The sequence below is a fragment of the Paramacrobiotus metropolitanus genome, unplaced genomic scaffold (assembly GCF_019649055.1).
Source record: "Paramacrobiotus metropolitanus isolate TYO unplaced genomic scaffold, Prichtersi_v1.0 Parri_scaffold0000003, whole genome shotgun sequence".
Lineage (NCBI taxonomy): Eukaryota > Metazoa > Tardigrada > Eutardigrada > Parachela > Macrobiotidae > Paramacrobiotus > Paramacrobiotus metropolitanus.
Window position 1 is genome coordinate 2,861,796 of NW_026570223.1, and position 15,346 is coordinate 2,877,141.

Below are 15,346 nucleotides of genomic sequence, written 5' to 3' on the forward strand. Positions count from 1 at the left end.
TGTACTGTAAACTCTACAGATATACTGACCTTTACAAAAACTGAAAAATCAAAGTCCATGTCGATTTTCTGTTTATTTCTAATCTGGATCGCATCATCGTAGCATCAGTGTAGTCAGCACCACTTCCTCAGAATATATATTACTGACGATTTTGAAAACTGAATTTGTTAGAGAGATAACCAGTAAGTCCACTGCATGATTACGGTACATTTGTAAGTAACAAAGTCCGCTTGCCTATTTCTGTAGTCTTATTGTTTTTTGGTTTATTGAAAAAATAATCAAAAAACGTTTGTAGCTGTTACTTGTACATATACTTTTCTGTCAATCAGGTCACACCATCACAATACAGCAATGCCCGCTTGCCAGACATTATTTTTGGTTAACTTTACATTAGTGCAATGCGAATACACTTACTCGTACTGTATGTACTGTGCTGCGAGCCGGCTACTGTGCCGGAATTCGAAAATAAACCACTTAAAAACTGTATACAAAATCACCACGGATAACTGATAAGTAATGTTACTACGGTGTTTATGCTTGCGTTTTGACAGCGCTTGTACGTATTTTAGACTCTACAACCCCGTATGCAAATGTGGCAGATTTGCCAATCTGCATCCGATCATTCTGCTGACAGTGTATAAGTATGCGTATTCGCCTATAAGGCCATAACACAGTCATGGCATTAAGAACGTGCCGCGAGAAGAACACACTGAAACGTTTTTCGTACCTGATAATTATTATGCCATACCCGTAGATGTTACCGCGCGATTATAATAATGCATTGTTTGCGGCCGTAAATGTTGGGTATACTGTGTGCTTTCGTCGTATCAGTGGTCAAAGTCCTTTTTGCATGCGCTGCTGCCGTTTGCCACATCGGAGCGGGGTTCGTGGTTGATCCATCCAGCAGGCACCGTGCGTCAAATTCACCCTGCAAGCGATGATCGCCAAGCTTTGTTTGTCTACAAAATCCGGAGCAGCTGAGCCATTGTCGGGACTCGAAGCGCTTACTTATGTATTGTTTGTTTTAATAAAAATATGGCTGGCTGGCGTTCTGATGCTGATCTTGTTATTATTCCTAAAATTTTACTATAAAAACTGAAAATTTCCGCGCCTTATCTACAGCTACAGCTGACGTTATATCCCCGGATTGCATTGCCGGGTTTGCGGATTTTTTCATCTTTGGCGTTTGTTGGAATTGCTCATAATACTGGTAAACTGAAAACGCTCTTGTCTCCATTTTTTGATTGTTATCTTATTTCGAAGGAAATCCCAAACGTTTTCATGAACTGAATTTATAGTAGTGTAAAGTTGTGCTGCTTTGCTTAAAAATTCAGAAAGCGTAAATTAAAAGAACACTAACTGCTTGGATGATATTAACTAATGCTTGCATAATTGCATAAATATGTTAATTACATTACACGATAAAGATCCAAAGAGTTGTGCCACCCATTGCGATAAGACTATTATAAACTGTTTCCATAAACTCTTAAATATATTATATATCGTGGATTACTGTTTAGATCGCTGTTTCCGGCGTGGCGCCCAAAACAAAGAATGCTTCAGAACTGCAACAACAAAATCTACTTGCGGATAGCAGTGATATTTGCAGCCGCCATCCTAGTGCTGTGCGTTATGTCATTTGTTGGTAAACGCCGTTTCTCGAATGATTTCACGGATATCGAACTGCCACCAAAAGCCAAAAGGAAAACTCTGGAAGATCACGGCGCAAGCCTCACCAACGCTTCCAGTTCTAGTCGGTACCAGGCCGCGATTGCGCGCCAGTACACCATAATGCCGAAAACATGTGCGGAAATGCCGGTTAAGCCGTTTCTGGTCTTGATTGTATTCTCCCGCATTGATGCCTTTGATTTGCGCACCGCCATACGAACGACATGGGGATCGTTGGCGGATACAAAATGCGGTATTCGATTGCTGTTTATGTTTGGGCGAGTGTACAAGGATAATCTGCAGCGGAAGCTGGAAGCCGAAGCCGAAAAATACGGCGACATTATCCAGTCCAATCAGTTTGACGATGTGTACCGCAGTGCGGCACAAAAGGCCATCCATCTGCTGCAGTGGTCAGCGGCATTTTGTCCCGAGTCTGTCTACACCGCCAAGATCGACGACGACAACTGGCTGAATTTGCCGATGTACTACAAATTCCTACAGACACACCAACACACGGATTACGTGTATGGCGCCGTGTTCTACAGTGGCACGACGGTCATTCGGCATACCGGCACGAAGTATTATGTCCCGCGTGAAGAGTACAGTGGTGATTATTATCCAGAGTATTTGTCCGGAATTCTGTATGCGTTTCCCACGCGGTTTGTGCAGCGGATTCTGCAGGCCAGTCTTGAAGTACCGCGAACGTTTAATGACGACGTGTACGTTTGTGGTATGTTGACAAACAAGGCTAATCTCACCAGAAAAGCCGTGCCGAATTATGCATGGGATCAGAATTCCGCACAGCGCGACAGTAAATGCACCAAGAAGGACATGATGTGCATCCACTATTCTAATGCTCAAGATTATTACCGGATGTGGAAGGATCCGTGTTATACGTACGAAAGGATATGTTAAACGTTTTTGCGTCGCTCATTGGGTGATTGTTTAAGGTAGTCACAAACAACAACTTGAAAATTTTTATTGCCCATCGTTGTTCCTTTTTTGTTGATATGATCTTATAAAGTACCAGTTTCAGAGCTTAAAACATTTCTGCGAGTCTGTTGTTTTCTTTTTATTTCTAATCCACGACGTCGATGTGTACATATGCTAATGTTTGTAATACTTATGCGGTGTGTGTACCAATGGTACCAATGTTTGGACAGCGCACAAGCTGGCTGAAACTAGTGAAACGTTTTCGTACAGACTGTACAGATATAACGTATTAAATACAGGTATTTCAAGTGCTTGTCGGCGTTATCGGCACCGGTAGTTATGTGAAGAATTGTTGGAACTGTTCAACTGCAAATGAAAACAACACAGGTTGACAGATAAAATCGAAGAGATCGATGATGAAGACTATTTTTTTAGTACAGGGTTTTTCTTGTTTTACAGAATTCAGTAATAGGGGGATCCTGCATAAAAAATATATCTTCCAGGCCATGCTATTTGTACAACATATGCTCCACAAAGTGTTAAATATGGCATATTTATGCAGCATATTATTATAATTACTGTACAAAGTATAGATATAAGTACTGCATAAATTAATGGAAGCTCACAATTATACTCGTAATAACTGAGACTGTCAAAAAAACGTTTTCAGTTTAGTTAAATATATGCACTGTAGTAAACCAGTGAGTGCATACAACCTGTAAGCCCAGAACACTAAAAACAGGAGCTGGTAAATTTTATTAACCAGTAAGATACTTGTAAGTACTCGATAAGATGAAAGATCATAGATGATACCTGAACAGCTTTCCAATTTAGGCACATGTTACAATTTGCAAATCCATTATCAAAACTGATGTGCAACGTAGCCCTAGAACTCTTTCGTTGGCGTTACGTCACATAAAGCGGCATCCCCATTTTTGGTTCTGGTAAAGGAGAAAGTACGAGTAAACTTTCAAAGGTCGCAGGGGTTGGTTTTTAGTTTCCTCATTGCAGACTTTCTGGTTTACTTACTGTATAATAAAAAAAGAAAATTGGGTATACAGTGCGTAATTGCGTAATTAGATATGCGGTTTGTATTATTTCTGTTTCACATCATCATAGTACAGTAACTGTAAAACGAGAAACTGTTTAAACTTGCTAGTTTAACGATATATATTGCAACTGATGGTGAAGATATCTCCGCGCGCGCAGCTTAATTGCTCAAAAAGTGTCCGGTAAAGGCACAAAAATTGCATTTATCCAACTGAGGTTGCAGATATTTTCCATATATTAGGAAAAGCCCTAAATTTTAAGAAAACGTCTTGTTTGATATATGCTTTTGCGCTAAACTGTTAATCCACGTGATCAATGTCGCCATTCGTCGCCAGTTTAATAAGCCATTAGTTGCACAAGCTATTGCTGGTCGAACCACGATACGCTGCTTAGTTTGCTTCTAAAAAGTGATCATATACTGAAATTGCTGAATGCGCAGTAAGATATCACGAAGTCAATGAAGATACTTGAATAAACTGATGATGTAGACAACTACAGAAAACATGATTTTCATGATTTTTATGAACTGCTACGAGAATGCTACGAGCATCGTCGACGTGCAGGCGGTCAAAATCAGACCCATAATTCGATTTGGTGTTTTCCTTTATTTTAGTCTTCCAGGAATACACTGCAAAACGTTTAGGAGGAAAAACAGGACATCGGAAACCATTGTTGACAGTAGCGCAGAACCAAGTTATTGACATATTACTTATAACGTGTCTCAAATAAAAACTAATTAATGACTTTTACAAGCAACGCACTTCTAACAGATCTTATGGATTTAATATATCGGTATGCGCACCGAAACCCAATAGTTACACCTAAAAGTTTTTAATCGCTTTATCTCAGATAGAAAATGTATAAGAGTGCATATTATGAAATCTTTGTGTGAAAAATTTATTACTTGCCATGTTAGCACAAATTCTAATTGCACGCGTTGTCTGGCAGCTAACCGGCTTACTATGCGCAAATACAATACTGCTGGTGTTTATGTTTTCCCGCGTAATCTTCGCAGGTCTCCTCGAGAAGTCAGACTTTGTTAAACTTTAAAATTCTTAATACAATTTATTTACTATTTGTGATACAGTAACTATGTTTAGTACTTGCTGTTAACCTACCTTCCAAGTTTTTCATCTTACGTACGCATCAAAAACTGTGGTCAACAAACTCGTACACACATAGCATAATATTGTAAAGAAACTGCGGATTTATTTTTGTCTTACCTTACTATACCAATATTTCCGGCGTGTGGATGTTCTTATTACCGCTGATATAAATTATCACCTGCCCAACATTCTGCAAACAGTGTTCATGTTTTATGGGAAACCGGGGAATCAAACGAGAATTTCCGGTTGGTAAGTTTAATGTTCGGCATCATGTTTCCCGAATTCATGGTACGGCGCAATCTGATTAACCGAAAGCAGCACCATTCGGCTCAGAATGTCAGCAGCAAACTCTGGATACGGGTAGCTATTCTAATTGGAACAGCCGTACTGACATTATGCTTTACTTCGCTGATAAGTAATCGTCAGATGCACACGAGTTTTTACGAGATTGAAATCCTGCCCAGACTCCTGTCAAAACGCCGCGTTCCCCTGCAAGAGCCAATCCGTTTGAAGTTGGACACAAATTTTTCCGGTCATGCGGATGTGATCGCTCGTCAGTATACCATCTCCCCGAAACCCTGCAAAGACGTGCCCATGAAGCCGTTCCTAGTGCTGGTGGCCTTTTCGCGGATTGATGCCTTTGCCTTGCGAACAGCCATTCGTAAAACGTGGGGATCAGTGGCGGATCCGAATTGCGGCGTCCGCCTGTTGTTCATGTTTGGGAGGGTGTACAAGAAAAATCTCCAATTGAAACTGGAAGCGGAAGCATTAGAGTTTGGTGACATTATCCAGTCCAATCAGTTCGACGATGTGTACCGCAGTGCAGCGCAGAAAGCCATCTATCTGCTACAGTGGGGCGCCGCATACTGCCCCGAATCGGTCTACACCGCCAAAATTGACGACGATAACTGGCTAAACTTGCCGTTGTATTACAAGTTTTTACAGGAAAACCAAAAGAACGATTATGTGTATGGTGCCATGTTTAATGAAGGGTCACCGGTAATTCGCAATACCGGCACAAAATATTATGTTCCTCGAGAAGAGTTTGACGGTGATGTCTATCCGGAATATTTATCGGGGATATTGTATGCATTCCCGACAAGATTTCTAGATCGGGTACTGCAAGCTAGTCTGGAGGTACAGCGGACATTTAACGATGACGTGTATGTTTGCGGACTGCTGACGACGAAAGCCAACCTCACGCGCATGCCGGTACCGAGATATGCGTGGGATCAGCCAGGTGCACAGAGGGATAGCAACTGTACAAAGCGCGATATGATGTGTATCCATTATTCAAAGGATACGGACTATTATCGCATGTGGGACGATCCGTGTTATACCTATCCGCGACTGTGTTAGCATTTTAATTTTGCAACCGAGTTTTTTCCTCAACTTCTCAACTTTGTTGGTGTTCTTTCACGTATTCTCCCACTGATCCACAGTACCGGACCGGCACAAATAATTGATTACTGATGTGACCGTAAACACTGCGTAGTCGTGCAGTAACAACAGGTTATAGACATCTATATTCGTATTTGGTGCACTTTTAATAGTTTTTTTTTCGCATTAAGCGCATTCTACTAAACGGTTCATTTGTTGCCGCCGTGTGAAAAGTACTGTAACTTCTTAAAAGATTATTTCTGGTTTCGCAGTATGTCTGTAACAAAGAAAATCTACAGAGTACCTGCCTTTGTCAGATGTAATAAAAATTATACAGCTTGGATTGCAGTTATTAATACAGTTATAAATAAGACCAAAGCAGTTGTTTTCTTAAACTTAAAAATTTAATAGCTCTTGTCACCACGGACGAAAAATAGGCACACAATTGCATCGTACTATTCTATCGTATTACACGTATGTACTGTATGTATCTGAACGCGGTAAAAGACGATGCCGATTTCTCACAATCAAACACAATGCAAAAGACAACGTTATTTACAATGCACACACGCACGGAATGGAAAATTTATACTCTACATGATTGAATTTACACTTCTTTTAAAAATTTTTTTTCTTAATGCTGGTTTATAACAGAACCTTACTGCACAACAAACTGCAGAGACAAATGCCCAAATGTCAGTGAAAGTGTCTATACCGTCGCTCCCATCCGATGAAGGGCCAGAATGGCATTAACCGCTTTCTGATAATATGCAAAAGGAATTTTAAACAAAAACAAAAGGGAAGGCATCGAAGTCGAAATATTTCGGGATTAGGAATTCTTACCTGCCATCGTCGACGTATGACGAAATGTTTAAGTTTCACTTTGGAAAGAGCCTTCTCATCGGTCTTCGCAGGTTTATCTCTCTATAGAACAAACACACATTTGATTTATATTATCAACTAATAATGATTCCAAACTTTATACTAAAAATGAGATGTTACTCACTCTCAACCATTTATGTTCGAGACATTGCTTGGCGGTCATCCGTTTTCTGCAAAAGAACAACCATCCTGACCTTTCCGAGTCAACAGGTTTTACAAAAACGGTCTGTTTGCTCACGCTGGGTCTTTAACCAAAAGTTTCGTTATAAAATCTTTGGCGTCGGCGGAAATATGATCAAAACTTTCGTCTTCAAAATCCCATTCTGCTTGCGTAACATTGCTTAACGTTTCGGCATCGTTGTCGCCCATAAATGGTGAAAGACCGGAAAGCCTAAAGTGAAAGTTCGCGTAAGCGGACGGAGAGAAAAGAGCGAAAACAACATACAGAATGTAACATATAACGCCAACGCTCCACATATCGGTGGCAAAGGATATTGGTTCGAAATTGACGACTTCCGGTGCGACAAACTCCGGTGTCCCGAACATGACCTTTACGTTGGTCTTGGGATCGTACTTGCGGGCCAGACCGAAATCAATCAGCTTGATCCGGTTACCATTTTGCGTTACGCAGAGGATATTCTCCGGCTACAAGATACATTCGTAACGTATTTATTTCTTGAGAGGAGAATTTGCGCGTTTGTTTTGAAATGTGCTGGAAGAATGGTAATTAAAGCATTAGACATATTTGCGTGCTAAGTCTGGCATATGAGCAACACACTTTCGCCTACTCGACGGTAATTGAATCGTTAAAAAAGTTGCCAGCTCTAGTACAGGCTCACAAACAGGCTCGCGCGCGCGCGAAAACAGCAACAGTAGCCTGAAGCCAACCTTCATATCCAAGTGGATGACACTTTTGTCGTGCATGAACGACACGCCTTCGCAAATCTGTCGCATGAAGATTGTGCACACTTTCTCCGTCAGGATAAACTCATCGTCAATCACCCGCTCAAATAATTCACCACCTGATATGCTGTAAATTATACAATTAACAGGTCAACCGCAGTCCGCAGCCGGTATTGACGATATGTATACGCGGAATATAGATATTTGATGCACAACAAAAATCCTCGACTCACAGTTCCATCACCAGCACCATCGTGCCGCCATCGTCGAAAGCATCGTACAACTGCAGCAGGCGCGGATGCTGTAGACTGCGCATAATCTCAATTTCATTTTCGACCTCCTTTCGTTCCTGTGGCCGTTTGACGGAAATCGTTTTCGCTGCCAGAATGCGAGATGTTGCCTTCTCGCGGCATTTACATACTGTTCCAAATTTCCCTCTATAACGAACAACATGAGAAAATTACCATCATTATCAGGCCGCAAGTAAATAGTTTTTTTTGGATTTTAAATTTTAGAGCCATGTTGGAAAACAAAATCGTTTACAAATAATAGGCAAAAACTACGTGGATTCACAACACCGATATAGCGCTATCATATTATTCCATCTTGTATTATCAATCTTTTATGAATGGAGACGTTTTAGTTCTCCAATAAGTTGATGAATGAGCGATAAAATAAAATCAATTTTAAAAATGCTTTCTTTCTATACTGTTTTACGCAAACGTGCTTTACGCAAACGTATAAAACAGTCCAAGGAATCAAGAAAAGAATATACCTATATCCAACGTGTACTAATCTTTCAAGAAAGTAAATGCGAAAAAGTTTTTCTTCCATATATATAAACCTGTAATACGATCTACACCTTACCGTCCTAATTCTTCCATAATTTCGTAAAACTGCGCCATCTTCTTGTCCGTTTTGATGGTAATACTTCGTGCCTCAAAACTTTGATGTTCTTCTACATATGCAACAAATTATAAGATGAAACCAACCGAAATCTCGATCTGACGTGCTGGAAAGATCATTGACAGTGCTCGTACCATTATCCGATTCGGTTTCATCGATCTTCTTGCTCATGGTGGAAGAATTTTTTGATGAGGTCTGCACTAGTGTTTCCAATCCAGGTCTCTGCAAACAAAGCAAAATAACACACTCGGAGAGCGAGAGAGGCAGAATCACTTCCGGATACACGACATACACTAAAAGTGACCAAGAGCAACGAACATCACGGACATCTAATTAAACAGGCACTAGATCTCTCGGCCTAACACGTACACAGCAAGGTCATGCCCATGTGATGTGGACGTGCGCAGTGAGGTAGGGGGAATTTACGCACACGCACTGTACGGGGTTACATGGCGAGAAATGGTTTAGATAAGCAAATCATTTTGTCATGTCGCTGAAGTACTCCGTCAGATAGATGCTGCTGTGCTAAGTACGGCCTCACACAGTGGAGACGCACGTCGCGAGGATTGAGTCGGAACGAGCAAAAAAGTCATTCGCTGTCGTGCGTGCATTTACGGCCGAGAGCGGCAGAAAACTCAATGGATGCAAAGGAGAAAAATGTAGAATAGCTGCTGCCCGGCCGTCGCCGACATGGTATATTTTTAGATGCAATGCTGTCGTGGATACTTGAGAAGCTGAGATCATAACGTCAAAATTGTTGAACAGTAGACACTGTGCCCATCTTTCTTGGTTCTGTGAAAGTACCATTTACGCTGTTCCGGTATGACAGCACCAGCGCAAAATATATAGCAGCGGAGTTTCCTAACGGTCATACAGAAATATTCACGTTTTTAAATTACATCAAGTTACAGTGCAGAATATGGTGGGTAGCCTTTGCATGGTAGCCAAGATGCTTTCGTTCCGTCAACAACTATTACCCATACATTACGGTATTTCCGCACTACGAACCGGAACTTCCGAAGACCATTCTCGCAGCTTTGTGATTAACACTACATAAGTCATTAATCTGAGCGATTCACATCAGGTTATGAGTACTACTTCTGTGTAATTATGTGTAATTGTGTATGCGACGCACCCAAATATCATGAGCCACTGCAGTACTTATTAAACTAACAAATTTGTAACGTCGTCGTAAAATATGACAATTACATATTATGGCAATTAATGAACAAATGACAGAAACAGCGATCTGGGCAGCTATTTTTTGTTTTTATGCTGCTACTAATTCGTTCGAAATTTTGACTCGGGTCTTTCAAGTACTTCATTTTTATCCGGAGGGATTAGGGAAAGAACAGAAAATGGTGTGCTGTAAATGCAGTATTACGCTGGCCTGTTCCATACGAAACAATGAACAATAGGCAGAACAATTGGTAAATCTACAGTAAGTAAAAACAACAATAATATCAGCGAATGCCAGAAATCAGCTCGACCTTTTCACACAAATAATGCGTAATCGGCGGGTCCTGAATGTCACGGCGCTACTATCAACACATTCCGGTCGGAGCTAGAAAAATCCTACTGTCATCCGGGGCGGATGGATTACTTCATCCCGGGCAGACGCTGTCCGTGAAGTGGGTCGTTAATCGTGCTCTTTAAACTTTCCGGCATGGCCTCCACCATTAAATCCACCTGGCTCTCGGCTTTTCCATGATCGTTAGTGGCGACGCACTCTACGAGAAAAAGGCTTCATTTAAAAAAATATTGTAGCGAGGACATTCATCGCATTATCCACTCTTAAACCATATTGGAAGAAGGAATACTGTAAAATCAGGTGTTTGGAAACCGCCATCCAGAACTAAAGTGCTCTGCACAATGCTTTTGTTGGTATAGGAAAGGTCAGCAGTAAATACCGCGTTGACCGCTAGGTCACCAATGATGACTTACTGTAGGTAGCGTCGTCGTCAGCAGCGGCCTCAACAAAATTCAGTCCGACTGTTCCATCAGCTTCTTCAATAATCTTCAGTTTGCTGTGTCTGGCATCGGAAAGGGACAGCGGTTCATCGTTCTTTAACCACTGGATCTTGGGCTTCGGGTTGCCGCTAACCTTGCCGACGAAGCGAGCGGCAGACATTTCGATGACCTCGGATTTTTTCGGGGACAATGCCGTATCGAACTTAGGAGCCGACATTTTCGTAAGCGATATTTAGAAACGCAGAAATCAAAATTTATGGTATCCGAGCAAAACAATCTGTCAGTGGCTGTGATCTGTCTGCCAAGTCACTGGATAGAGTAGGCGAATACAGTTTTCGGTATATATGCTAAAGAAAATCACGGAGATGCTACTGTCAGTGACGATGAGCCTGAATTTCTAACCGGAATACCACCCGAACAGAATGGAACGAGTACAGTGGTGGGATATAAACATGTCTAGAAGGAAATGGACCAATCGCACTATTTGCTAGTGCCATGTAAGGCAAACAACCGCCATTGCCCTTCGCATACACGCGTTAACTTCGGAGTGAGAGAGTAGCGGCCAACGCCCGCTGAGTTATTTTGGGATTGTTGTTGATCTTGATGGCTGTTAGTAGGCTACGGAAAACTCGGCGAAAGTGTACTCAAATTTGTGGAACTAAGTCACTCCTTTAATCTATCAGAACGAATGCGTAACGTTAAAAAACGTTCCTGTCAACACTGCGCTGTCCAAGTACTACCAAGTTGCGCAGTCAAATCTTGAAATACGTTAACAAAACAAAGAAACCGCAAATACAGTAAGCTAGCGAATACAATACGGGAACTAAGAATTCTGAAATCAATAAACGGGTACAGACTAAAGAATGGATGGATGGCGTAGACAAGAAATTACGTATTCGGTAGGGTAGACGAAAATCTAAAATGTCTCAATTTTCAGATAAACTGGTGATTAGGTCACTATTTAAAAAAGAAGAATCTGCCCATACCCCATATATACGAATTCGAAGGATTGTAAGAAATGCCCCTTTAATACTTTAATACAGATCTTTCACATGTATTGTTAGCAATAAGACGATACTAATAACGCACAGAAGTTTTCGTGCTTCAGGGTCGCTGATCACAATCAGCCATGTTAAATGGTAAATGTTACGGTGCAAATACCTCTAAGTAAATGTTACAGTGCAAATACTCGTACGTTGGTTCCCTTTGTCCCAAGAGGTCACGGTTTGACAGAGACGGTCGAAGATGTGCCAGATGCACACTGCAGTTATTGCACACCTGTTTAACTGAACACCTGAAGTTTGTTTTTCTATTTCGGCGTTTTAAACAGTAGGTACTTGCGGCGAAGAAGCAAACTGTTATATTAGCGCATTAGGCAAAAAGCTTGTCGAAAAGACAATAGAAAAGCGGTCTGAAACGACGCATTAATACTTCTACAGTTCTACTGCTTCTACACTGAAGCGCGGAGATGCGTCATGTGTTTCAGAAACCTCGTCGTGTTGCAGAAGAACTGACGAAGAATATTATGTACAGAAATAAAGCCGCGCAGAAAAAAATCTGTGGTTAGAAATGCAGAAGACCCCGATAAGCTTTCCCTGTATCGTCAGTTGCAAAATTTCGTACATTTAACTTTGCTGAGCTAACCACATTTGCCTTAAACAATGCCTGGTTCACGATGTGATGTTAGTACCGAATCAAATAAGCATTACTTTCTGTGTATTAATAACGGTTCCCACGAGAATTAATCGTCAGATAAATACAAATAATGTTGATCATTCATATTACTATAAATGTATAAGACAACAAGTACATAGTATGAACGATGCATGTACAATAAATGGTAGACAAACTAGCGACTGGAACAGCTTGTTGCATTGGTCATCAATGGGTTGTAAGATCCGGCACCGGATGTGCCACGTCGCGGATTTTGGCAAAACGGGCGAAGCTTACAGTATTCAGTCACAGCAGCTGTTATCCATAAGACCACTCGTATAAAAGATTTGTACAGGTACGTCACCATCATATTATAGATACTGTACGAGCAGTCAGTTTGCTGATTTGTATGCAGCAGTCATGTTCCAGCGGCGTACTGAAAACTTTTTTTAAATGGGACCCCGCTCGAGAAAACTTGTTACAACCCCTCAAGGATAACCCTCATTTCTACACCTCCATCGCTTGAATGAGGGTCACACATAGATTTCTGGTAGGATTGGAAATTTGGAAGCGAATGCGCTGAGTCACGCCCGTTGATCAAACAAAAAAAGAATCTCCTCACGCTGTGACACTTGATCTAACTGCTGACACGATAATTACAATACGATACGTGGCACTTGCTATTAAATTCTTTTTTTGGGCTCTGAATCTGTTGATCGAAGTCCATAAAATTAATAACAACACTAAAGTGCGGGATGTTTAACTGCAACACTGGTGTGGTGTACACTGTCCAGTATACCCTATTAAAAACGCGTTAGTTTGACAATCCTGCTACGGGAAGTGCAGATACGTCTACGCAAAATGCAGTTGCAAAACACGAGTGCGAATTCAAAAAAATGTACGTAATAACAACCTGTCGGTGACTGGAGAAAACGTTTACGTAAATGCCGAGGACAGTGGACATGTTAGCGAAAGTTTTGTGCCAGCTAAAACAAAAGCCGACTCCAAAAATTTGCATTAAAAAGTAGCACCCTAGGGCGGGAGTCACCTGATACAATGCTTTACATCTATTCGTTTTTCTTGTAATCTACAAAGTACTTGCATAAGCGCGCACGGCCTATAGTTTTTTAGCCAACACACTCGTTTTTTGGAAAGCGATCTGTTAATGGCACAAATCGAAGGAAAATATTTGCCAGCTATACAACAACAAATTTTCCATGTGTTACTGTTATTTAGTTACGAGTTTTGGTCCGTGGTATTGCCACCGGTACCTGCTGCATAAAACAAACAGAAACTTAGCACGTGTTACAATGGTCAATGGACAGAAGATAGCGTGATTCAAAAGCCGAAATATGAATTAATGTCACAGCTTTCAACCATACAGTGTTTCCACCTATTCCAGCTCTCTTCTACTGTATGATCAAAAAACTTCCGCTTAAAACCAGTCATCATGTTGACATCTAAAATTAGCCGGCCGATCTTTTAAGTTTTATGTAACGCACACGGTCATTTTACTATATACTTACTAATATTTAGAGTAAGTCAGTTGCGTAAGAACATTTTTGCTCTTGGTTCTAGATTGTATCTGGTTTTTAAGGTTTCGGCTGTATACACTACAGTCTTGGTCAGCAATTATTGGACAAAGAAGCATTCGACCACCATACACGGATTATGGGTACTTTTACTGAATGCATTATGGGTACTGCCACTGTGGAGAAGATCTAATTTAGCCATATGTTTAAATGAGCAGTCCAATTTTTAGAAACGAAAAAACTATTGCATTACTTTAATTAAAAATAACGTATGATGCCTTTGTCGGTCAAATAATTTCTGGAACGTATACACGTTTATATTTTAGCGAGCACGTTGGTTATTCGAAATGTTAGGGTAGTCAACTTTACAGTAAAAATAACTTGACAGCAAAAACAATACACTTAACTCGTAAACACGTACTGCTACCAGTTTTTACAAAGTATTTAACAAAATTTCACTAATAAGCTGCCAACGATAACTGCACTTATGAGCAGTCATGCAGTTTTTGGTCGTTTTACGGCGCGTAACTCAACCCGCTGTAAGGAAGCAGCAAACTGCATCACAAATCCAAGCAAAACGAAAGTAAGGTTTAGTACAAAAAGATGTTTTTCACCGAAATTAGCTAGTGCCGACGAATACCAACGATACGATCAATGTTGCATGAGATTTGGTGTGTTGCAACATTCGAACGACATTGTTTGCTTGTCATTAACTTACCTTATGGAATTACAAACGACGTGTCTTGCAAAATCCTCCCAGACGGCGCAACACAAAATAAAACTAATTCAACGGAATAATATGGGATCCCACGGCAGGAAATTGTGCTTAACAAGCTGTTGCTTCCTTAAACTTTCCGCAATTTGTCCACGTTGTTGCCGGCAATGTGATATTAGGTTACGTTGTGCTTACGAGGAATAAAGGACCGACGGAACGAAAAGAATTCGGATCCAAATAAACTAAAGCAGATAAAATCAAAACATAATGATGACTTTCCGGTATAACGCATTACAGCTACTCTGCAAACAGCAGCGACAGGCTGATATTACATACTCGTATTTTCTGAGAACACAAAGTAGTAGTACTCCATATAATTAACAACTGTAACGAATGGAGTATGTGTAGCCATAACTTTCATTATCAGACACACAAACGTCGAGCTACGATAAGGATGTGTAATAATCACTCTCTTCCACATGCGTGGTAATGACATTCCCAAGATTCCTTCACGTTTTGTAATCATTTGAGCTTGCCTTTTACCGGCTGTTCGAACTTCAGACCAGCGTTGCCGCCATGTCGGCTTGCATGGCTGATAGAAGTGTTACATAAGGTATGTAAAAGTGCGGTGTACATGTACATAATAC

At 40.9% G+C, this 15,346-nt stretch overlaps 4 protein-coding genes across 7 annotated transcripts; 2 read left to right on the forward strand and 2 right to left on the reverse strand.

Moving 5' to 3' along the window:
- Positions 1 to 639: 639 nt before the first annotated feature.
- LOC129594566 (beta-1,3-galactosyltransferase 5-like) lies at positions 640 to 2,902 on the forward strand. The gene is made up of 2 exons (XM_055491302.1): positions 640 to 1,210; positions 1,521 to 2,902. The coding sequence occupies exon 2, from the start codon at positions 1,555 to 1,557 to the stop codon at positions 2,581 to 2,583; it is 1,029 nt and encodes a 342-aa protein (XP_055347277.1). The 5' UTR covers positions 640 to 1,210; positions 1,521 to 1,554; the 3' UTR covers positions 2,584 to 2,902.
- Positions 2,903 to 4,637: 1,735 nt separating this feature from the next.
- LOC129591532 (beta-1,3-galactosyltransferase 5-like) lies at positions 4,638 to 6,480 on the forward strand. Its single transcript, XM_055487204.1, has one exon. It carries the CDS (start codon positions 5,016 to 5,018, stop codon positions 6,114 to 6,116), a length of 1,101 nt encoding a protein of 366 aa, XP_055343179.1. The 5' UTR covers positions 4,638 to 5,015; the 3' UTR covers positions 6,117 to 6,480.
- A 47-nt stretch (positions 6,481 to 6,527) lies between these two features.
- Positions 6,528 to 15,258, reverse strand: LOC129591540 (myosin light chain kinase, smooth muscle-like). Of its 4 annotated transcripts, XM_055487223.1 has the most exons (11): positions 15,036 to 15,258; positions 14,703 to 14,941; positions 8,963 to 9,050; positions 8,790 to 8,880; positions 8,156 to 8,359; positions 7,908 to 8,049; positions 7,465 to 7,664; positions 7,258 to 7,410; positions 7,144 to 7,189; positions 6,981 to 7,061; positions 6,528 to 6,897 (listed from the first exon to the last, which is right to left on the reverse strand). In XM_055487223.1, the coding sequence occupies exons 3-11, from the start codon at positions 8,997 to 8,999 to the stop codon at positions 6,847 to 6,849; spliced, it is 1,005 nt and encodes a 334-aa protein (XP_055343198.1). In that variant the 5' UTR covers positions 9,000 to 9,050; positions 14,703 to 14,941; positions 15,036 to 15,258; the 3' UTR covers positions 6,528 to 6,846. The 4 variants fall into 4 exon arrangements, with proteins under 4 accessions (XP_055343198.1, XP_055343188.1, XP_055343213.1 ...); XM_055487213.1 differs by having other exon boundaries at positions 14,703 to 15,258; XM_055487238.1 differs by lacking the exons at positions 14,703 to 14,941; positions 15,036 to 15,258 and adding an exon at positions 9,121 to 9,769.
- Positions 10,137 to 11,305, reverse strand: LOC129591564 (palladin-like). Its single transcript, XM_055487249.1, has 2 exons — positions 10,773 to 11,305; positions 10,137 to 10,558 (listed from the first exon to the last, which is right to left on the reverse strand). Exons 1-2 carry the CDS (start codon positions 11,014 to 11,016, stop codon positions 10,428 to 10,430), a joined length of 375 nt encoding a protein of 124 aa, XP_055343224.1. The 5' UTR covers positions 11,017 to 11,305; the 3' UTR covers positions 10,137 to 10,427.
- Positions 15,259 to 15,346: the final 88 nt, after the last annotated feature.